The 24,620-nt window shown below is 33.9% G+C and overlaps 1 protein-coding gene across 4 annotated transcripts in view; it reads left to right on the top strand.

The window, feature by feature from the left end:
* The window catches only part of FSTL5 (follistatin like 5), a 320,790-nt gene that overhangs the window by 40,824 nt on the left and 255,346 nt on the right, over nt 1-24,620 (top strand). For 2 of the 4 annotated variants that reach the window (XM_040601355.1, XM_040601338.1), the window contains exon 3: nt 8,180-8,210. In XM_040601355.1, the coding sequence (XP_040457289.1) occupies nt 8,180-8,210 (31 nt within the window). Of the gene's footprint in view, nt 1-8,176; nt 8,211-24,620 lie in introns of all 4 variants that reach the window. The other 2 variants (XM_040601348.1, XM_040601329.1) reach the window with 1 other exon arrangement.

Below are 24,620 nucleotides of genomic sequence, written 5' to 3'. Positions count from 1 at the left end.
CTGCTTCCCCTTTCCTTTGAGGGGTTGTAATTTGCTGCACACAAAGGGGAACAACTGCTTCATCATACTGCCCTTCCCGAGTCTGCCGTGTTTGTTCTTCCTATTCCTCGGGGATCTAAATCAGCAAATCAAGAACCCAATCCACAGATTTCACAGTTATCCCCACTCCCACCACTGTGGTTGGCTTTTTGTTGGGGTTGGGGGTTTGTTTGTTTGGGTTTTGTGGGTTGTTTGGTTGGTTTTTCTAATTAAACAAATCTTTCAGTCTTGTATCTAGGCTTTCCAAACACTGTTGAGTTCCTTGCATGGTCCCACGAATTAAAGTTCATAAATTCAAGACTTCATCAGATTTTCTCCAGAGGCCTGTAAGGCTTATTCTAAGTCTGTAATATCTAGTAATACCAAATCCTGGGAATGTCATTAGTGGTGAGAACTTCAACAGCTTTATATTTTTCCTTACTTCTCCCTAGCCACCTTGCCCCACATCTTGTTTCCTTCACACAGTCTTACATTCATGTGATGCTTTAGCTGATACAATAACAACCTGTGCATATTATTTTCCCAGAATTTGCTGCTGTAAACGGTGTCAACCTCAAACAAGACTGAGCTGTGTATGCAGAATATTAGTGCAAGAATCCTATTGCAGTCATTAAATTACAAAGCATTCTGTAGTAAATAGTATTCTGACAAGAAAATGGATCGCTTTTTGCTCATTGTTTCTTCCTTCCTTACTGTAGTAAGCAAGGCCTTGCTTATTGCTACTTAACAGAATAGCTTTACAAATGTAAATGTTTGCTGCTTCTTTGCATACGTTTTTGGTTTAAATTGTAATTGTACTGCAGTTGCTAAGAGTCTGAAGTCTGATTCTGTGAAACTTTTTTGAAATGCAAATTTCAGCATAATGTCACTGATCAAATTAGCTCTGAGAATAGTAAACCAAATTGTCTTGTGCTGTATGTGCACTTGTTTTCTGTGGCTGTGACCATGCTACTATTTCATCCATGAATAAAAAATTTCTGTACACGTATAATTCAGATTTTTTATAATTAAAGCTGTTGTATCAATATAAGCCAATATGTTGTTTTTTACGCTATAGCTTGTGTATGTTTTAACAACATGAAACTATAAATAGAAATAATTTTCTTGGTATTTCTCATTTGTTATTAAAGATAATATTTAATTATTCCTTTAATTATTTTGATTTACTATATAGTAACAAAGCACCCCTACTGCAGAATGAACATTAAATGTAATGAACGCAAAACTAATTTTCTGCATTTTAACTACATTTTATGATATGACTAATGATAAATCTTAATTATAAAATGTTAATCAAGCAAATAAGTTTGCACTCCCTTTTTCATCAGTTTCTGTTATTAGTGGCTTATGTTTATTAAATTATTTTAATTTTTGTCAAATATCAAGGACAATCTACCAGGTTTTAGACTAATTAGCACTTTGTTTATTTTAAGAATTCCATTAATTCAGCAGCTACTTTTTAAATACAGCCACCATGGGAAAAGAGACTTTGACTGAGTTTTGCAAGAAAGAAATCAGGCTCCTCTTCTTTATCATTAGCCCCCTGTGGCAGACACATACGCAGAGTCTTGGCAGATGATTCAGGTGGAGACATGAGTGAAGCTCTAGATGCAATACAAGTATGTAGTTTGCCTTTTAAAAACAGAATTAAGTGGAAGTCAATATGCTTCTATATGCAGCATTCATGGTTTATAAATACCAACACTTCTGTCAAAAACAGAAAACCAAACAAAATGCCCATGATACATATTTAAATGGGACTAAGAAAATAGCTTTACTGTTTCTAAAATGGCTGGTGGATTTTGTTAGTCCTAGAATCTTATCTTCCTCTACAATTCAGCTCTGGTCTTTTTTATAAATGGCTGTGTACCTTCTTTGGAATCACTGTACATTAACAGTCCCTTTGACCATCCTGCTCTACTCCCCTTACTGCTAATATGAAGCTCTTTTTCTAAATAAAATTTGATACTATGCCAGCATTAGTTACTAATAATGCCATTTCTAAGCAATGATGATGTCAAAATGTTAGGATGTTTTAAGAGATACCAATACTATTTGTCTGTTAAGACAAAGAGAAAATAGCACTAGAAAAGCAGCTTTTAAACCTTGCAAAAGCATTTCTGTGTGTATTTAAATCAGTTTCTTTACAGAGCCTAGTTTGATATATATTGCAAATAGTTTATAACTTATGATTTGCCAGAATAGTGATTTGTGTGGTCAGCCATCCATGATCTTTTTTAGTTCACAAACACAGCAGAAAATCTAACATTTTCTCCACTTTCATCCACTGTGCTTTGAAAAGTTTACATTTAATTCAGTCTGTTGGACACCTCAGGAAGGTTTCTTTACAGTTCTAGTATGTTCTGCATCATCACATTTCATCAGGCTGATACAATGTGATGCAACACAAAACCATGCAAAGCCACACAACTTGTCTGATTAATTTGGTTGGAGATTGTTAAATTCAAAACTATTTTTCTGTATTGAAGCAGATAAAAAATCCTGGGATGCATGACGATTTGTCCTGTTTACAGATTACTTGTAGCAATAGATAACAATAGAATATTGTGGTTTGTGTAATCATCTTGGTGTTATTTAGACACTAAATATATATAATATCTTTGATTGTTAATAAATGAGGTGAAAATATTTTGTATGCATATCATAATGCATTACAGGATAAAAATAACAGAAATGTGCGCAAATGCAGGTCTATTAACTCCTCCACACCACCGTGTTTAGACAGAATTATCATGTTTTACTTAGTACAGTGATGTTTGCACATTTTTACTTGCTTTCTAATAGCATATGGGTAGATTTATTTTATTTTATTTTAAGGCCAACTAACATCAGAACCCTAACATCCTGCACAAATGCAAGTGAAAATATCTAAGTGGAAATACCTGTCTTGATGAACAGTTGTTTGTTTACCTCTCTCATGTTCCAGGACTCTGAGAGGTTTGTTTGTTTGTTTCCCATCAGGACAAGTAGTTCTTATTTCCCTGAGCATCTGTACTTAATTTTCTTAAGTTATAGGTGCTTATAACACTTACTCACTAACACAAATCATTGCTGCTTAGTGGTTTTCTGTATAGATTGATTTGCATACTTTATCTTTTAATAATAAGCAAGAGTCTGTATTTAATGCACCTTCAGTATAAATTTTTCTGTATTTTTTAACTCCATGTTTTCAGTTGAAAAGTCTAATATAGCAGGCTTTCCCTAGGCAGAAGGTTAATTTCACAGTTCACCTAGTCTACTACACGTAGTCTGCTACACCTAGTCTAATCACCCATTAATCTTGAAATAACTTAAGGTTTACGGACTTCTCTTTCCATCTGGATTCACTTTGCTGCTACCAAGTGTCTTGCTGGCCCAAGACATGTATCATACTGAGGCTCGTCTACGATCTGCTAGCAATTTTTTTTCTTAGTAGATGGAATAGCAACTTAAAATTAAATAAAACTTAAAATTAAAATTTGAGTCTTTTGAGAGAACTAAGCTATGAAAAGCTGCTCAAAAATCTTCAGCTGAAATTAAAAAAAAATAAAGATATTAGAAAAATGAAAGAAAATAAAAGATGTTTTCAGCTAATGCCTTCTTTCCTTGAAATGTGGGGGGTTTGGAGTCATTGAAGTCCTGGGGTTTTTTTTATTTTAAAATTTCATCTAGGCAATTTTCTTTCCTAACTTTGCTGAGCTCGTTGTACTGTTTTCCCTAAAAAGTCTTCCTTATCCTTTTCAGTGTTTCTCTTTGCCTTTGATGCCATGATTTGATTTTTAAGATTGCTTTTCTGCAACACCACTCTGATACAGTAATTAGTGCTTGGATTAAGACTTCAGAATCTACTTACTGTAGTGTATGGAGCAGACGTTATAGGCTTTGCAACTTTGTTGGAAAAAAATCTGTTCTTCTAATTGCAAACTAAAGAAGGGGGGGGGAAGACTAGTGAGCTTCATGGAACTAAAAAGGATTCATGGAACCTATAAATGCTAGCATCTGAGTGCTAATATGACTTGGCTACAATTTGGCACTAAATCCTGACCCCCCCGTGAGCCCCTCCTTTTTTTTTTTTTTTTTTTTTTTTAATAAGCACAGACTGCTTCTCATAAAATTCCACTGAGTTTACAATGATCTGGCCTGTTAAAGTCTAAGTTTCGCTCTCTGACCTCTGAAGAGGTATAAAATCAAAATAAAAGCAAATGCTCCTTTGTGAAGACTAGAAGAAAGTACTAGACAGTTCTTCTAAACCAAATGCTGACTGTAGTTTATAAAGAAATGTCAAAGGAGTTAAGCAATACTACAAATACTGCTATAGTTTTAATGCAGCATGCAAATCAGGACTTTAGATTTACTTGTAAATTCAGCCTGTCATATCATAACCTGTATTTCAGGAAACAGCATTCATTGATTTAGGAAACATTAAGTGGGTAAGTGAAAATGCTTTACAATCTAGTACACTATATTTTATTGTTCATAAAGGCAGAAGTATTTTTTTTTCCTTTTCTTTAAAATAAATCTAAAAAAATATATGACAAGTATTTCTAATGTAGTTATGGAGAAATCTGAAAACATGCTCTCTGGATAGGTATAGGTTTAGACATACTTCTTTGTTTTGAAACAAGAAGAAAAGTCATTGACTTGGGTTTGTAAGATCAGATTGCAGGAACAACACAAATACTGCATCACTACCCATATTTTACAAAATAAGAAAAACTGAAATAATACATTTTAGTTGTTTGCAGATTAGATGGCCTCACTGCTTAAGTTAATGGTAGCTAAACATTTTTACATCCATGTGAATTATAAAATACTTGATTATAGCTTTATTCTTTTCATCAATTTCAAAACTCCTTGGTAAAGTTTAAACAGCAATGTGAATGCAGAGAAATGGTTTCAGGTGATATTTTTCTATATTACTCAAAGACAGGTAATAAGTCTTATTTTGAAATTATTTGCATGGTAACTGGGAAAAGTGCTATCAAAAGGTATACTATTAAAAGACATACATATTGGTGTAGACATTAACTTTTTCCATCGATTTATATGTATAATCTGGACATACATAAGACTAAATGATTGTGGTAAGAGCTGCGTAATAACAAGCCCTTTTGGTTTGGACTTAGCCTCTTTCCAATATCATTTTTACTGGCATAAACTTACAAAGCATCAAATATTTGAAAAATTACAGTACCAAAACAAAGATAACCTCTTTGTATAACTGTGTAAAAGCAAAGTTTGAAATTTTGTGGGTAGATTACTGCCTTGAGTAAATTCTCATAGGGTTTTTTTATGTCTTTGAAGACAAATAGCTCAGTGTATACTTAATACTGAATATCAGGTTATGTGGCAGATTTTTTACTGTGTTCATTCTCATGTAGGTGGTATGAAGGCGTTTAATGAACACATGCAGTTATAGGTAGAAAGGTGATACTAAAGAAAACATACTTTCAAACTTTCATGTTATGTGGACTTTGGCATTTCTGAAGAAATAACTCATCAGTCAGAAAATCAAATAAACCTAAAATTCAATGAGGAGGACAGAGGAGAACAGGCTATGGTAGCAGTTATTGCCCAAGTAGAAAATAATTATTCAATGTTTGCCAAGCAAACAAAAGATGTGTGCCAGACAGTGAAATCAAAATGAATAAACAGAAGAGCTGTGGCATTAGTTGTAGTTTCAGAGTATTCAGTGAGTCCTTTAGTTAATGTACTTAATTAACTTGCTGCTTCCCCCTCCCCACCCCACCCCCTCCAGTTTCAGCCTGTATTTTATCTGTTTCTTTCTTGTAAAAGAGTTTCTACTACTAATACTAAACAGGGAGATCAGGCCTTTTAGTAAGACATCATAATGGTTTAGATACGGAATGTAAAGCATTTACGAAGTAAGCTGCTTAAAGAGTAAGTAACTATGTAAATATACCATTAATTTTCAAATGGATTTTCATTCCATATTTTAGCATGTGAAACAAGTAATACAACTGGAAAATGTGGCTTAATAAGTACTTGCTCAAATAAAAAAGAAATAACTTCAGAAGCACTTAGGCTTCATTATTCAGAAAGCACTGTACAGGAATTGTTGTGCAAGTAAAAATACAAAATGTAAAAAGTTTTCTGAAAAATTATTGGAATGTATATTTGAAGGAAGCTTGAGGCTGGAGTTGGCTGTTTTCAGTAAAGTATTGCACTGATGATTTTTAGTTCAAAATAGTAAAAACATAAGTTTCAGCCATTTAAAGATTTTGAGTTAACTCCAAAACAATTTTTTTTATAAGTAATTTTTGATGCCATGCTGCTTTGTTAGCTTGAAGGCAATAAATCAACACATCTAACATAATTAGAGCAAGTACCTTTTTCATGATTTCTGGTTAACAAGTTTGTTCTATAAATATTTACAAAATTTGAGACTAACACCCAGATAGCATAGTACATGGCTGATGGAAAAAGTATTTTTTTATACTTTTATAGAAAGGATTCAGAGATTTTATTGCTTCATAAACTGTCTAGTGCCTACCTAAGTTAGCCGTGACCCATTTCATACATATGATATGTTCACACATACCCACTGGTTGACATTATTTCAGTTCTTGGTATCAGTATTGAGAATTAATACTATATTAATATGTATAAGGATTTTAAAAGTTATTGTTTTTACTGGAATATGAAAGAAATATCCACCTCTGTGAGATTCTAAATTGCCTGTGAGTTGTTTCATACCATGTGCAAATGATGTGATACTGGTCAGTCACAGAATCATAGAATGGGTTGTGTTGCAGTGCACCCCAGTGCTAACTCCTGTCTCAGTTTTCTCTCCTGCCCTCTGCCCTCCTTTCCTGTTCCTCATCATTAGAAATAATAACTAAAAGACTTACGTGACCAATGTCTCAAACATAGACTTTTAAAGGAATAACAGAAATACAAATTTGGTCTTCCAGAGGTAAAAGATGGGTATTTTTGCATAACAAGAAATATAAAGTCTCTCACTCCGTGAACAGCTGCCTCCAGTTTAGTCTTCTGGATGTAGGTGTGAGAATGACTTGCTCTGCTTATTCATAAAAAAAAGAGATTCAGAGGCTTTATCCAGCTGACTGTTTTCTAAATATGGAAGTTTACATCCATTTTTGTGTGGTGTTGCCTCAGCAGGAGGAATCTTTTCCTGTTACCTCCTAACATGGTTTTATGTTATTTTTAAATGCATTTTTACAGAAAAATAATACAATGGTATTTCAAAGAAAATCCAATACAAAAAATAACTAGGTAACAGTGCTATCGAAAAAGACTGGTTGGTTAAAGTTGCTTAAAGACTGAACAAGTAAGGGGATCATAGTGAAAAACCTGTTGAAAGCAGATGTGTTATACTGGTTTTTTGGAAGGGAAATGTTATTTTGAAATATGTCAATATATGTTATGGGTTGATGATGCAGTTATAGAGCTGATGTATTTTTAAAAATCCTTGGTTCTAGACAATTCTGAATTAAAATATTGGAATTATTTAGGCATATTAAAATTGTTAAAAATGGAGAAGACTGGAAGGTAACTGAAGCAAGAGAAGATGACTTTTTTTGCTTTAAAGATGAAATGATGTCTATCTTCACTGTGATGTTAGCAAGTCAGTAAAAATAATTTTTTTTTTTTTTTTTTTTTGTAGTTGAGGAGATTTTGGCAAATTTACTTTCAGGATGAAACGGAGGATGGTTAAGCACTGCTTCAGGGTTTACAAGGTTCTGGAACACCCTATCCATATCATGGAATAATTTAGGCTCACAGTGGCCTCTACAGTTACCTGGTTTAACCAGTTGCTTAAAGCAGATATAACTTCAAAATTACGTCAGGTTGTTCAGTGTATTGTTCAGTTGAATAATGAGCATCTGAGAGCATACAGTCTGAGAGACTGCATGGCCTCTTTGGACAATGTGTTCCAGTGCTTAATCACTGTCATTGTGAAAAAAATGTGAAAAGTACTAGGGAAGTTTAAAAACAGGGTATGTAGGATTCTTCCTGCAGCCAGTAAAGTGTAGCTGATTTTATCTTGGAGCAGGAAGGATCATGAACTAGACAGTCCATTTGGATCTGTAGTCTATGCTTTTTTGTGCTAACAAATTCTGTAAATAATATATTTTTCTACTTTTAATTGCAGCAGGAAAAGAATCAGGAAAGCTCAAGAAATAAAGGTAAGCGCTATTTATTTTCACAATGTGAAGATTCTTACAAATATCACAAATCTAACATCCATTGCTGGTAAAAAATTATCCAGACAAATTGTTTGCTCAGTATTTTTGTATTTGAAATGACAAAAATAATATCCAGGAAAGGGGGATGAAATATAGAAAGTAAATGCATAATCTACTATTTTTGGAACTTTGCTTGAGATGAACAAAGCTGCCTGCTGTAGTCTGGATTGGGTTGGCTGCACAACTTCTCACCAAGTTTGTGTCCTCGACTGTGGGTGCTTATTATACTTCAATGAAACATCAGTACCATCACTTTAGTTTCTCCCTTTCCATTCAATAAATCTTTAACTGGATGTGATTCCAGTTTATGCATAAATTAATCATGTCCTTAGTAGGCTGCCTTGCAAAACTACTGTCATCTGTGGGTTTTGCATATATTTTTTTATACTTTCACTGCACCTCACTCTGTGCCAGTGGCTAAGCACTACAAGAGAGAGAATATCCAGGTTAAAGAAATAGCCGTGTATCAAGAAAATTAAAGAGTTCAGAAACCCAAACTGTGGATTTTATGCTTCTTTCTAAGTCTGTTAAGAGACAGAACACTCGAATCTCAGTTAAAAGTTTGCTAAGCAAGCAATGAAAGTCAAAATTGCCAATAGAGGCAAAGATTGTTCTGTTGATATTTTAATTGCCTCTAGAGGTAGGCTATGAGGTACTTTCAAAGGAAAACAAAGGGAAGGAGGTAGAACCTAGTTAAAGGTTACAAAGAGAGGAGGGAATTGAGTGACAAACTAACCTATGTATTTTTTTATTGTCTTAGGAAGAAACGGTTAATCATATCACCTGAGTTAGCTGTTCTTAATTCAGTTATTTATGTATCACAGTACTCATTTATCAAAATTGCCTTGCTTTGCCTTACACTGAGGTTATACATGGGCATCTAAAGGCAAACTAAATCTGATGGTTGTTTGGAGTTCTGTCAGGACAATTACATTGTTCATGGTGATATGGTAATTTGTATCTACAGGACTTATGGTCTTTCAACTGAAGAGTGTGCATGGTAAAATAAACCAAAAAACCCCCTTCAGTTTCAACCCGTTTGTGATTTATAATTTTCTTTTCTGAGGTAATTCAATATAAAGTTGAATCATCTCTAGATGTAGTGGATGTATCCATGATATATTGTTTAAAAACCTTTCCAGTATTATGACTTAATACAAATTATATAAAGGACTGTGAAAGCTCAGACTAGATTACAAAACTAAGATATTTGTAAATACTTAATTTTAGAGAAATTACAAACTTCAAGCCTTTATCTACAAAGAAGGATCCTGGTATCAGCCATTCTTTGTGACTTTTTATGATTTGTTTCAGTTATATTATGTTGTTTTACGCTCCCCCTCACTCCCCCTCCCACCCCACTGTATTGCCAAGTGTATGGTCATTATGGTATATATGTGAGGAACAAGTAAAAGTAGGAGCAATATAATAAGCTAGTTAGGAATACCCATCATATTCATTAGCTGTTAGTTTAGTTAAGTAACCACAGAAACAATTTTCAAGGGCTTATTGCCCACAGCTACAGCCAAAGGAAAGTGTTACACTCTACTTGAAGGGAGATATCCATTATCTCCAAACAGGCAGTGAAATTGATGCTCAGCTGCACAAAATTTGTTGTGATTGTATCTGTAACATCTCTTGAGGAAATTTTTAATCTGCTAAACTTCCTGCATGCTGTGCATGTCTCTGCCTAAACTGACAATTCAACTTGGAAGATTTCAGGGGTCTGAAAGACTACTTGTACACAGGGTAGGTTTTGGAATATATATATGCAGGTATGCTTAATTGCTTAATGTTTCTTTAGGATTGTTTTGTGGCTGGGTTTTTTTTTGGCTTTCTCTTCATATTATTTAAATTTCTTATTTGTTTTTATTTGTTCTTTTTCCATGTCATTGCAGAGTTTCATAAAGATATTTTTATTTCAGTTGTAACTTACAGCGTATAAGATATGTAAAATGTTTCTGCTTAAAATACTGGTTGGTTTGGGTGAAACAAGGCTAAATTAATGTTTCAGTCTAAACATTTCTGTGTTGTCAATGAGCAACTACCCTTCACATGGAGTATCTAAAGGTGTTGTGTTGTGTATATGTTCTTGTGAGATAAGTAAATTGTCCCCAGGTTCTCAGGATAATTTATGTTATACAGTGTTTATAGAATGGTTTGGGTTGGGAAGGGTCCTTCAAGATCATCCAGTTCCAACCTCCCTGCCGTGGGCAGGGACACCTTCCACCAGACCAGGTTGTTCAAAGTCCCATCCAGCCTGGCCTTGAGCACTGCCAAGGATGGGGCAATAGGGTTCTAACAACATTCCTTACACTTTTTGCATGTGACAGATATTGTATATGGCAAAAGGACAAAAACAAATTCCTCAAAGGTTCTCAAACCTTCAGAACCAATGCTGTCATCTTAATTCAGAGGACAATTACAGCTCATGTGAACCATCCCTCCCAAATGAGTCTGGAGTCTGTTGTGTGCCTCATAACTTCTGTTGACACCAGTATTTCAGTTCTAATTTTTATCAAGAATTTCTTTAAGATTGTATTTTTATAAGAGGAGGATATTACAGCAGAATTCAAGTCAACTGTCTTTTGACTTCAGCAGGATTAAGACATTATCAACAAGCACCATTGCCCATCTTTTATTATAAGTGCCTAGTAATATTTCGTTTTACTTGATTTATTGCCACAAAAAAAATCTGAATTACTAGTAGTATTTTAGTACTGATATTGTTACTGTTTTTTAGTGTTTGTTTGCTCTCCTGACATTTTTCTGACCCTCTTTTTTTTCCCATCTGTTACTTCTGCTGTCAGCCGCTAAGTCGATCACACCAAAATAGAAGCCAATACTCAAACATGCCCTGTTCTGATGCTAATCCCCTCGCTCTCTGATTTGTGATACTCTTTTTATTGTTTTAATGGGTGTTTTCTTGCTATTTAATGGATAACAGGTCTTTTGTGTACACTGAGAAAAAAAGCAATGCTACTTTTATGTAAATTAATACCTTAACATTTTACAATTTTAGTGTACAGTGGCAAACTTCCTTGTATTTATGAGAAAATGTTGTGCATTAAAATTATTATCACCAGTGCAAAATGCAAATGAAATTAGTTCCATAACACATCTTTAATATGAAAGAAATAACAAGGCAAACAATCACAAACTAAAAACATTGCTAAATTTTTCTTTTGGTTTGGAGTAACAGTTTGACCTTCCTCACCTCTTTCCCACTGCAAATTTCTTCAGATAAATGAATGTTTTATTCCAAACCTACAGTGGATGATAAAATAGATATTTTTGCAATGAATTGGAAATAGAAAAACTGTGTTGTATTTAAGCAATGTGCAGAATTATCTTCCCAGCTGTTGTTTAGCTCTGGAGGCTTTCAGGTGCTTTTAATAAAGTACTTGATAAGCTTAAGTGGAAATTGTTTCTGACAACAGTATTCTGGAAAATTTTTATTTCTGAAGAACCGGAAGGTTTACTAGTGACACATATCAACTATTTGCCAAACTTCAAAGTCTTCTCTATTTCTTTGCTCAAAAAAAGCATGGTCAGAGTGGAAATAATGAGTCATAAAATATTTTTGTTAACTGGTAACATTTCAGATGATCAGTTCCTAAACTAGTCACTGTTGTTTTGAACTATGGTACAGTAATTTTCTTTTTTAAGAAGCAAAATTAATTTCAGTCTAGAAAAGCAATGTTTAATGTATGTTTCAAAAAAAACAACAACAACAAAACCAGGGAAAGCCTACCAGAACAAAAAAGCTAACCACCAGTTTTGAATTTAGGCTGAGAGTGAGGTGGTCTGTTTGCTGATACTGAACAATAAGATGATATTGTACGCAGCTCGTGTAACTAGCTATTTGTTCTAGCAACTTAAAGAATAGTTACTGAAAGATATAAAAAATTTTTTATAGCATTTGCAAAATGTGCATGCAAATAGTTTTAAATGATATTAACTTGAACATTTTTACTTTATTTAAGTACACTTTAGATACTGACTATAGTATACCATTACAATTTTTGCTAACCGCTATTGATCTGAACTTTGAACATCATTAACACCCAAAGCTAAAGAGACTTTAGAGGATACTGACTGACAGTATTTTAATTACAACCTGAGTTTCTAATTGTATTCAGACTTTCTCATTTGATGCTTACCTTCTCTAAGTATTTCAGAGAATATACCTAACAGCAGGCAGGTTAGTAAGTGTTTATCTGAGCGTGTTGTTTTCATTGGAACACGGCTGCTAAATTGGACCTACCTTTTTATTCTGAAGTTTTTTCTTTGTCATTATGTTCCAATTGACCTGAGTGAATAAACTTTTAAGAGGTGATAAGAGGATTGCTTGAATTAAGTGTGCCAAATACTATCCCCTTTATCCTCCTATTCCACGCACCTCCAAAGCCCAGTCAACTGAAACTCAAATCTCCTCTGTCACTCAGGAACTGCTGTAAGAAATGCAGGGTGTTCTACCTGGACAGATCTCCGAGCCTTTTTGTGTCCATGCTCTTACAAGAGACTCACAGACAGAGTGTTATTAATTGAATGTTGTAGGGCTTTTATTAAATTATTATTATCTTGAAATGGCTTTAGCATGTTTAACTTTTACAAAAATGCCATTTTTTTTCCTAGGTTCTGAATCAGTTTAAAGTCAGATTATGAGGAACATTGAAAACAAAAAAATCTCTTTGTATGTGAAAATAATTTTAATGTAACAATTTTTCTTACAATCTAATTTTTGAACAGACCAGAAGCTCATTATGAGAAAGTGTGGGGGTCAGAGAGTCAGATATCAGTTCTAGATAGTATCTTTGATAACAGTGCAATGACTTAGACTTTGCAAATATACATTAAGAGTAAGTTCTGTGCTATAGTATAGAGACTTGTGAAAAGACTTTCATATTTATTTTAAACTAAGCATTAATTGATGAAGCTGCATTCCAGTTTTGAGATTGATCTGTCTACACAGCACAGTATTTATACAGTAGCCTAGTCAGACTTGCCTACCAGTGTGACGCCACAGAGTTAACTGCAGTAATATGTTTGACTCACCAGTTGTTGTATTGAGATAAATATTCTTTATGTTAGGAAAGTAAACAAAAGTACTCAAGTAATAAAAAGTGAATGCAGCATGGCTCAGATATAACAGAATGACAGCATTTAACACATTTTAAAATGCAGACATATATTCCATACCAACTCCATAAAACTGCAGTTTGAGTATGGTGGTGTCAGGGGAGCAACAGCACTGCATAGAGTTTCTTCTGTGTTACATTACAAGTTATGTCTGTATTTCAGCATAGGAGTTATTTCTAACTTTATATTGGCTGTCTCCAAAGTTTCTAAATCCACTTGTGCTATGAACAAGTATGTATACTAAGATAATAACAAGGAAACAAAAGAGCCAGAATGAGTCTGAAAAGTTTTTGTAAATTACACAGAAATTCACAGCTGTCACTGTATAGTCAGAAAATGAATTGGAATAACAAGCTATGTCTGTAGTTTTTCTAAATGCATATGTTCATTATTTCTACCACTAATCTAGAGTGACGTGAGGGGGTCACACATACCCTGATGACTACTACACAGATACATACTGATATATATTACATATATTTTATCATATAAATACGTATTATATATACAATGATAATAGATTAAATGTAAAGACAGAAATGTTCTCCAACTGTGTTTTATTGCATTCATAATAGAATGAAATTCATGTGAGGTGTATCTGACTTATTAGCAGCTTTAAAGTTATATACACAAAGAATTTCTTTCTTCTTTCAGTTTTCTTTATGGCAGAGAAATGGACATCTGAGGGGAAAAAAAATAGCCTGTGTCAAAATTCCAAGCAAGAACTCTTATTCTGCAAAATGCTATACCTATACTAACAAGAACTGTAACGGTTATTTCTGTATGTAGTAGCATTGTAGAGCTAACACAAGAGATGGGTGCCCTTATCTAGTTTTGTCTTTTTTTAAATTCACCCATGTCCTTCTAAAATTTACGTTACATTCTGTTAAACTGTTAAATCTATTTCATAGACTTTTGAACTTGACTAGAGAGAATATGTTCAGCGATATTAATGAAGTTTCTCCCTGTAGTGCACAAACACTTCATTTGAAGAGATACAACAGAGAAGAGATTCAACACCAGCAGGGTAGGGGAAAGGAGTCCTTGAATACTTACTGGAATACATATTCATTCCTGTTAAGACTCTGCTAGCTTTAAAGAAGTCATTCAAAGGATGAATGTAGTAATTTTGCTTATTTAAATGTATTAGTAGTCTGAATTTTAATGATCTGTGTCCCACAAATGATTTTGAATAGCAGTAGAGTTCAGCTAGCACTCTCAGTGTTTTGATTTTTTTTCCAAGTAAATCTTGGTTAAAAGCTTCCATGTAAAAGTAGCTAGTGTTTAACTTGAACATTTTATTGAAAATGTTTTGGAGAGTTTCTTGCATTGTTTCTGGTGCAGGCTGAGAAGAGTTAATGAACATGACCTTCTTTAAGTTAGTCCATTTTGTTATCACTAATATTGAGTTTTGCGAGTTAAAAATTAATTCTAAAAGCTCTGTAATTTCAAATATTAAGATTCTCCTCTGTGATTAAGATAAGACTGAATTTCAGTTTACGGAAGAAATATTCTAGAAAATGTGTATTTTTAATAATTCTAGCTTTGGTTTACTTCTTTCCTCTTAAAAGAGGTACACCAACCACAGATGGTTTTATGAAGTAATTTGAATTAGCTCTCGAGCACTAAGGACTTGCACTACATTCATAGGCAGAAGGCAATGCAATGAGAAAGTACGCTTGGATCCTTTAATATACATAATATAAACGTTAGTGCAGTATCTGTAGGGTATATGTGTCATGTTTCTCACACGTAGCGAATATTCGTTTGATTAAGCTAACACAGAAATCTAGGAATGTAAAATGGGTCATTCCCTGTGAAGCTTAGAGCCCTCGTGGCTGTGTTGCGTTCAGGGACACTGGTTTGAGCTGTTGTCCACATCTTCTGCACACCTCGTTCCCTGGCAGAACCTTACTGTTCTCATACTGAGGAGCAAAGCGTGATTTACATCCGCACCGTAGGTCTTAGCTAAGTTTGGTATAATAGCCAGTGGGGGCAGGTTACTGAACAGTACTTGTGAGGTGAAGGCAATTGTTATGACTACAAATAATCAAAATAGCATGATAGAAAGAGCAACTTGTTTTTTGTGTTACAGGCTGCTGAAGCAAGATAATCTTCATACCTTAACACCTTGAAGTTTTCTTTTTATAATAGTTTTTCAAAAAGAATAGCATATGTTAGAAACTGTTACGATGCTATTACACTAGAAACTTACATTTTATTTGTAAATAAGTATACAATGTAACAGCTTAAAGAACCAATGTTACAATTTTTGGGAAAACAGTTTTCATTATTTGTTTCCATTCTTCTGTCACTGTACCAACACTGGCCGGAAAACCCTCTTCATCCCATAAAACTGTGCACCCACCGATGGGGATGAAATTTCCCTCTGACAGCATAACCTTTGTTTTATCAGAAAAACTCAGTATTATCTCAGTATAGGCTTATCTAAAATACTCTGCTGTGATACTTCGTTCCTGAACAAAAAGGAGGCTATGATATTTATATCACTATATAAAAAGATATACATAGAGATCCTTTTAAAAATCCACAGGGATCTTTACAAGCTCTACAAGCATGGCTTTTAAAATACGAATTTAAAAAACAATATAGCAAGTAATTCAATTACGGTTCACAAAGGAGTATTTAAAGGAACGAAGTGGTTGTCCTGGTGCATAACATTCAGAAGCAACAGATCACACGTACTGATATTTCAGAAATAATTTCTGTTTAACTTACATTGTTTTAAAATAAATACCTATAAATAGATGTCTTTTTAATTCAGCTACTGTGCCACTGTTTTTTGTTGTACATGTGTAACACTAAAGTTTAATAGCTATCAACATAACTTGCAGACAGGTTTTCTGTGCTGTTTATAGTCTATAAGACATTTCTTTTAAGAACAGTTATTCAGGAAAAGATGACACATTTGTGTCACACAGGAGAAGTTTCCTTACTCATACCATCTAAAACAGAATTACTTTTTGCATTCATTGTGATTTTTTTAGAATGCTCTTGATTATATATCAGGAACATATTTTCTCATGTAACTCTCGCAAGCTACTTAAAGGACAATCAGCTTACATAATCTTCAAAGATAAGTCTGTGAACTTGATTTCCACCCCTACCCTCACTCCTAATTATTGCAGCACTGTATATCACTCAGATGCCAGTTGAAACAATTATAGTATTAACTTTTTGCCTTACTTGTTGAATAGCAAGGGTTGATGCATTTCATTATCCATTAAGGTCATGTTCTAGTTTACTCCAAGCACACTCTATTGCCATTGCTTCAGACACTAGAACAGAATTAACAGTGTCAGATCCTGTTAACGTTTACATCATAACTGGAAGCAGATATTAAAGTGAAGTTCGAATTAAAGAGTGCTAAAAAGCCTGCCACTAATAATTATGGTGGGGCAGTATTAAATTTCTAATTTGTTTCCAAAGGTCAGATTAATAAAGCTACATGGCACATTATCATAAAGGGTGGACCCAGCTGTCTGTTTTGATTATGCTTTAGTCTAGTGTTTCTAAGGAGACTTTCCAAGGAACAAATGCATCCATTTCAACTAGCAGTTTAAATGTGGGTAATTGTTATACCCTTTTCTGAAGAGATTCAAACCAGAGGTTGCTGTCAGTCAAACGTCTTTCAGCTTTCCAAGTTACAAATATGAAATGTAGGTTTCTTTTATAAACCCCTTTCAGTTTTTAATCCTTAAATTTTAAATAGCTCCCCAAGTACCTGAAAACCTAATTCCTTAGGTGAACCAGCTGTAAACTATACTGCATCAAATATTAATAATAGACCTAGCCATATGTATTCCAACACAGCTTAATGAAACTTGTGATTTGTTTTTTCCCTCTTTTACCTTTTTCTTGATTCAAAAGCATTTTCAAGAATCTCATTAAAGAAATAGTGGGTTTTTTTTTCCACAGAAGGTGAACAAGTTTCCTGCTATTTTGTCTACATGACAGAAATATGAAAAAACATTTTCTTATTATTGCTACTGTGAAGTACCTAGGGATCTTTAGGAAAAAAGTTACTTGTATGGGTGTCTATATCTCTACCTAATACCATATTAGATATCTATCCCTCTATCTAATACCGTACTAATAGTCTCGTACCTTGATATATGACTAAGCAAGACCCCATGGATGTTACACAAATGAACATAACATTACAGGTATGTGTCCTGTTTGGCACTTAAAAGAGCTCTAGTGTTTCACATTTTTTTGAAAACAAACAGAGTTTTGTTGCCAGGTAGAGAACAATTCTTTTCCCCAGGAAATTTACACTGGAATTGATCCCCATTTATGCACAACTTCTCCAGAAAATAATTTCAACACAAAGGGACATTACTGGCATTTAAATGGGGAAAATTTTATCTTCTGAAGGTGTACTTTTCAAACCATATAGGTGTTGGCTAGCCATAGATATTCTAGAGGCTAGAACTACAAGCAGTTTAACTTTTTAAAGATTTTGATTAATTTAAAATCAAATTTTAAATTAATTGGCTAGAGAGCTTGTACCTTAAAATGTAATTGGTTAGAGTGAAAACCTATAGTTACATTGCAGCTACTCAAGTAATTAGTACAAAAAGATATGCTGCTTTGATTATGCAGTTGCATACACTTTCAGTAAATGAATGCAACTTTCTAGACTTTCTTCCTAATAATGAAATTCTGGGCATTTTTGTAAATAGTTTTTAAAAGGTTTGTTAAAATGTAAAAAGGAATGAGATATTAAAAAAAAATGTGAGGTTTTTTTCCTTTAAATTCACATAAATTAACAAAAGTTATAACATCTCCTGAAGAAAAAGGAAACTACTGATTTTGCAAGGACTTGCCAGTCGAGTTACTACGATATAGATCTACATAAATTGCTGAAGGAATTGAATGGTTTTCAGGTTTAAATTGAAAATGAGATCAAATATGATGCTACAAATTTCAAGGAACCAGAATACCCTTTTTGCTATAAACAAGGTTATAATTTTGAAACAACAAAGAAAAAAGGAGAAAAAAATTAACCAATTGTATGATGGCTTGAGTAACCAACATGTCATAAAGAAACAGATGTGTTCATAAATATGATATCAGGGAAGGTTTTCCTAGCAGAGATAGAGAAATAATAAAAAGTATTATATATGACACAACTTAAACCTCATCTGACATACTGTATCTATGTCTGAATGTTCATGTTTCAGATTGAATTGAATTTAATCTTCAGCAGGTACAGAGAAGGGCTACTGCAGTGATCAGATAGAATTTTATAAGTGAAAACTCAAGAACTCAACTTGTTTTGCCTAGCAGAATGGAAGACTTGAAAAGTGTTTTGGTAAAAATGTTTGAAAAGAGTATGGAACTGCAGAGATGAAGAGTTAGCTAGACTATCATTATTTTAAACCAGAGGCATTTCTCCTTGCATAACCAAGATATTTTTCTATGTGCAGTTTATTCCACTTTGCATGAATTAATATAATAGCACCAGATTTAAAAATCTCATGTATGAATGTGTGTGAATGATAATAGCAAAAATGGAATGAAACCTGTTTCAGAAGGAATTTCACTGGTTCTGTGGAACTAAGGAAGAGATTTTGTGCATTGTCAGTCGGCATTTTTTTTTTTGAGTTCATGCAAAGTGATACAGTAATGAAAAAAAACCCTCAGGAAATTGCCTGAAGCAGATGGTAGAAGAACTCACAGCCTCTCCTTTAAATTGAAGCAAGACTTCCCTTATGTGAAAGACTAATCCAAGATAATGTGTTTACAGGGCAAGGTAATAGGCTTAATCTGGGATATGATAAAACCTCTGTTTTGCTGCCTTCTGTTTCCTGTGTAAACATAACACTATTTGTGTAGCATGGCCTGGATAATTTTCCCTAAAGCCTTCTTTTTCAGTGTTCTTCCCACCTGTGCACCATTTTGTTTAAGCTAAGTCTCCATTTTTCATACCAGCCATTCGTATCTCTGATGATTTGATACGGCTGAAGGCAATCCATGTTCTCAGGACAGAATATGTGTAAGGCTTTAAAGAACAGCCTATCTTGAATATCCAAGCGTAGGATATGCCTTTGAACTTCCAAAGCTTTTTAAAGATCAAGTATTTGGAGTAACTTCTAGCTTTTTTCGTAGTCATAGGAAACACAGTTTTCAGTTTCAGATTCCAAAGAGGAGTGGACTTTATGGGATATTCTGAGTGAAAACAGTTCAGGTGAACACTCAGTTTGGTTCATGTCTTTGCCTGCATATATTTTGTCGTTTGATCCATACTTCCATCACCTTGGAGAGCCTGATGAATCTTCAAGAAATAATTGTATTTTATTAATTAATACTCATTCAGATATTTTTCTAGTCTTTATGGTGTTATCTGAAATCCTAATAAGATAAATTCCTACTGATTCTTGAAGATTTTTAATGTATATGATGTACAGATAATTGTCAGAAAAAGTTTGTCTTTACAAAATGGTAATAGTTGACAATAAGGTTTGCCAATATTTATTTTTTTTTTGCTCAGATACTGAAAGGATAGCCATATGGTATCATGGCAGTGGTAGTAACAGCCTGTCATGCTGTGTGGCCCTGCATAACTACAAGTGCAGGCATTTGGCTGTTTAGGCAACAGTTATTGATTAAAAAGCTGTTTAACAGTGTTTCCAACCTGGGAAAGAAATATAATAGGACAGATTTTTGTCCATACATCTAGCAGAATTTTCTTGCACAAGGATTGGTTGAAAGGTAAATACACGGTTGACAAAGTCCTCGGTGATCCTTGGTTAAATAATTTAAGAGATTTGATACAAATGATTGCACATCTAAATACCATTCTATAAGGAAGTGTCTTTGTATCCAAAAGCAAAGTGATATAGTAGGATGCTTTCTCCTCTTCATACTTGCTGGACTTTGTATCATGTAGAATCTATGTGGAAATATGATGCACTGGTTATATATTTTTTGTTTTCTAGCATTTGGCTTCCTGTCTAGACTTAGTCTAAGCATTGTCTTTGACCACTATGCTGGCAGGGTCTCAATACAAAAATTCTTGATAATAAGGCTCACACAGATACAATTGTGAACACTGCCTCACTAGCAATAATCAGTCAAATCTTCATGTTTTTATTCTCTTAAAACACCATAAAAATCAATGATGACATTGCTTGAATAAAAATCTAGGAAAAAAATTATTATGGCTAAAAATAAATAGATTCAAGAATATTAAACCAAGTATTTTTCTTAGCTGATTAAATTGCTGATTAAATGAAAGCTGTCAGGAGGAATAGAAGAATAAAGAAGTGCCACCAAGGTTCTAATTAGTATACATTGATTCTTCCTCAAAAAATGTGAAAGCTGTGATTTTGTAGCTTCAAGGATAGTTGCTCACTGAAAATACACTACAAATGGGGAAAAAAACCCCAATGAAATAGTGTTCTGGTATCATAATTTCTATGCTCAAGGGGTAGTATATGTAGCTTGCACTGTGGTCTAATTAGCAGTAATCAGACCTTCATTCCTCAGAAACACTGAAAAATCTTGCTACTTTATAATTGTCATTGACATCTCAAAATAAAAGCAATATATTGAATTATAGGTATGATTAATGAAATAAAATCTAAACAATATATTTATATTGCTTAGTCTTTCTAGGGTGGTTCAGCATGCTCTGTATAAATGGATGAGGTTTTAGTTTTTAGTTTTGCTGGTTTTTGCAAATTTAGTGGGGAATTAGTTGTGTAGAGTGAATCTAGGCTCCCACTTGTTCACAATGAAGAGTGGCACAGTTGCTAAGCTCTGCAATATTTCAGTAAAAATGCAGATTAGCTTTAAACTGTCTTTATTATAACTTGGTAAATACAATAGTATATATTGACACTGACTAATTTGATCTTTTATTTCTCTTGCAAATTACTGAAACATTTGTTATCTTTACACGTAGAGACTAAAAGAAACTGTTAAACAAAGGGGGATTTCACATGATTTCACATGACCTACACTTCTTTACATGTTTGTTTAATGAAATTATAACCCCTGTGCAGGTACTGACTGGTTTTGCCTTAAGTTTAAAAACTTAGTTTCAATGTAGGAAAAAAAATAAATAAATCAGAAGCTTAAGTTAGATGCTTAAGGCAGTCAGTGCAAATAGTTTCTGTACCTTGCATTAGTGTAAGTGCAGACAGAGAACATGCTGAAACAAGTATGAAACTTTTTTCCATAGAAAGCTTGATAACGATGCTGAATGCAGAAATTTCTCTACGTGGTAAAGTTTGCTTTAAATTATATATTGGGATGGATGCTGGTAGTAATATAGATAATTTTGCACATGGCTGCTCATTATTTAGGCTGTTCATAAATTTGAAATACACCTGGCGGGACAAAGCCCTGAGCAACCTGGTCTGACCTCATACCTGACCCTGCATTGAGCAGGAGCAAGAACAGGAGACCTCACAAGGTCCCCATCAACCTGAACTACTTATGGCCCCTCATTCTTTGTTCTGTGCATTTCTAACTGCTTAAAAATATGACTAGCTTGACAGAGACCACTCTGAACTTTAATGATGCAAAAAATATCTTTACAAAGTTACTTAATAATAAATTGTTTTCACAGTCTCATAAGATTTGCTGGATGGAAAAAAGTATCAGCAATTTTTAAGTGAACAGCAGATATGTTTGACCATACTGAGTGCAATTTTTAAAAGTGACTGTTATCACCTGTTGAATGGCTGTATTATTAGAACCCACTTCAGATCTCTACAGTAGAAGTTTAAATATTTGCTTTTAAAAATAATTCAATGTAAAAAAAACCCAACTGTTCTTGAAATGTGGCATTTCATTCTATTGAGGGAAGTGGTCAGGTTGCCTTTGTGTAACAGTAAAAGCAATGTCATGAGCACACATCACAAAGATGAGCCCTACGACGTAACAGGATTTTTAGGTTTTATCTGAAGTCCTTAATACAGCCCTGGGCATGGGCTCTTTTCTGCTCCAGAAGACTGGGAAATAGTTTGTTTCCCTTATTTTCTGAACCTTCTGTGCTTTGCCTTTATATGCAGGTAAAGTTCAATAAATTAAAAAAACACCAAACAAACAAGAAAAAAACCCCAACAGCTCATCATCTCCATATCTGATGCAAACGATTTTGATGTGCCTCCATAAAAGCATTGTTGAATAAAAGAACATTAATGAAAGATAGAGTTAAGGACTTGCCATCAGACTCATACAGTAACTTAGAGTAGAAAGGAATAAAATTTTCCAGAGGCACAGCAAGGGAATCACTTGTTTCTCAAAGGTTTCACTCACAAATATTTCAATGATGTAGGGATTGTTGTTTATTTAAAATATATTTCTGTCTGTGCTTTCTCCTTACTATTGAAGTAAAAGAATGTGGCATATTCCAAAATGCATACAGAATCAGCAGTGACTGGAAGAATAAGATGTTTTTTGGTGCAAATTGCATCATATGATTTTCAAATTTCTGATGGCAGATGTTATTGCTGTGATGAATAAAAAATAATGTTATATTCTTTGATTAAAAAAAAGAAGTTATTTGGAAAAAGTGTCAAATTGTTACTTCAAGTTTGTCTTATACCATCTCTTTATTTCCTGCTTTTGGTTAGTAAAAAATGATTAGAAAGAGAGTAGAATAGAAACCCAGTAGAATAGAGACCCAGAATAGAAATGAGAACCTAGGAAAAAGCATTTTTTGTGAACCTTTAATAAGCTTTCAACACAAATTTTAAACACCATTGGAAGGTATCATGTCAACTACTGCTAGTGTAATAAAAAGAGCAGAAAATCCTGAGTCTTTTCCCATCCATTTCTTTATTTTCACTCCAATTTGAAGTGATGGATTAGGTAAGATTTGGAAGTATAACGTAGTTCAAGATTAAAGCATATCGGCTGAAGTATCCAGTAGTATAGATGTTTCTTGGTAATATAGATGTTTCTCAGTTTAAGTTTGTTTGAGTGGGGGGAGTTGGGAGTTTTTTTGGTAAAGTGTATCACCAAAATGTGACTATCTGCATGACTGTATATACTCGGTCGGGATCAGTGCTCCGTAAAACGTGATCATTTTTCATACATCTATATTCTAACATACTTGCTGGGCATATACTGATTGCTGAACATACAGGTGTGCGGCTTCTTATGATCCTCTTTCCTTGCTTATTAAGAAAGAAGAGTATTTTTATGTGCCCACTTATCTTTGTAATCAGTCAGTTGCACATGACATTTGCTTCTCTCCTTGCCTTTCCAGAGAGATGAGACAACGAAGCCTGTTTACTTTCTTTCAAGCTTTTCTGTAGTGAATGAGACTGCCCGCCCTTTTCCACACATCTACTTTTTTCTTCCAGTTGTGGCAAATGCTTAGAGGTTGGGGGAATCATAAATGCAAGCAAGCTGCATGCTAGCCATACAGAGCACGAAGGTCAGTGCTGTTTCCCACACTGGGATTGCAGGGTCCCATCAGACACTTTAGCAATCTAATCTAGTTGCTATCAGAAAAGTCAATATTTGCATTTTGTTGAATATGCATGCCCACCAGTGTTTGTAAAAAGGGCTATTTGGTATCTGTGCTTGTATGATTATCTTGTTTGCATTCACAAGATACTATCTGCAAATTCTCTAATGATTCAAAGACAATGCCATATGGAGTTATTTCATTATTAGGATTAATTCTTTGCTATTCTAAATTAAACAGGCTTAGAATTTGATGTTCTTTAATTTCAGCTAGGGCACTGGAAGGACAACTTCAAGAAAAACAGTGAAAAATGCTTTCATTCATAGAATATTAAGTGTATACAGACAAGTTATTTTAGTTCATGGTATGCTTGTGTGTATCACTTTTTTCAGAACTCCTGAATAATACTGGTTACTGAGAAACATTAGTTTACCTGCAAACAGTGATGCAAAATAGATTACTGATTTTTAAATGCTCTAAAAATTATCTAATTAAGGGAATTTTAATTAAAACTAATTTGAATATGAGGATTTTTTTAACTGGTGTACAATCATGTTTTGCAGGCCATAGAGTCAAAAGGTATTCTGTATGGTCAGAATTTTATATACATATTTGGAACCTGACTCACCAGTGAGATTCTGCAGGTGTGCCAGATTTTGAGTGCAGACAGAAACTTAAACCACAGCATATCATTCTGAAAGGTTTTATAACACAGGCAAAAGTCCTTTTCAAAGATCCATGAAACTATCCTAGCA

The sequence above is a fragment of the Falco naumanni genome, chromosome 1 (assembly GCF_017639655.2).
Source record: "Falco naumanni isolate bFalNau1 chromosome 1, bFalNau1.pat, whole genome shotgun sequence".
NCBI classification, from domain to species: Eukaryota; Metazoa; Chordata; class Aves; order Falconiformes; family Falconidae; genus Falco; species Falco naumanni.
Note: the sequence above shows the minus strand (reverse complement) of the source record. Positions and strands in the feature narration are given on the sequence as shown.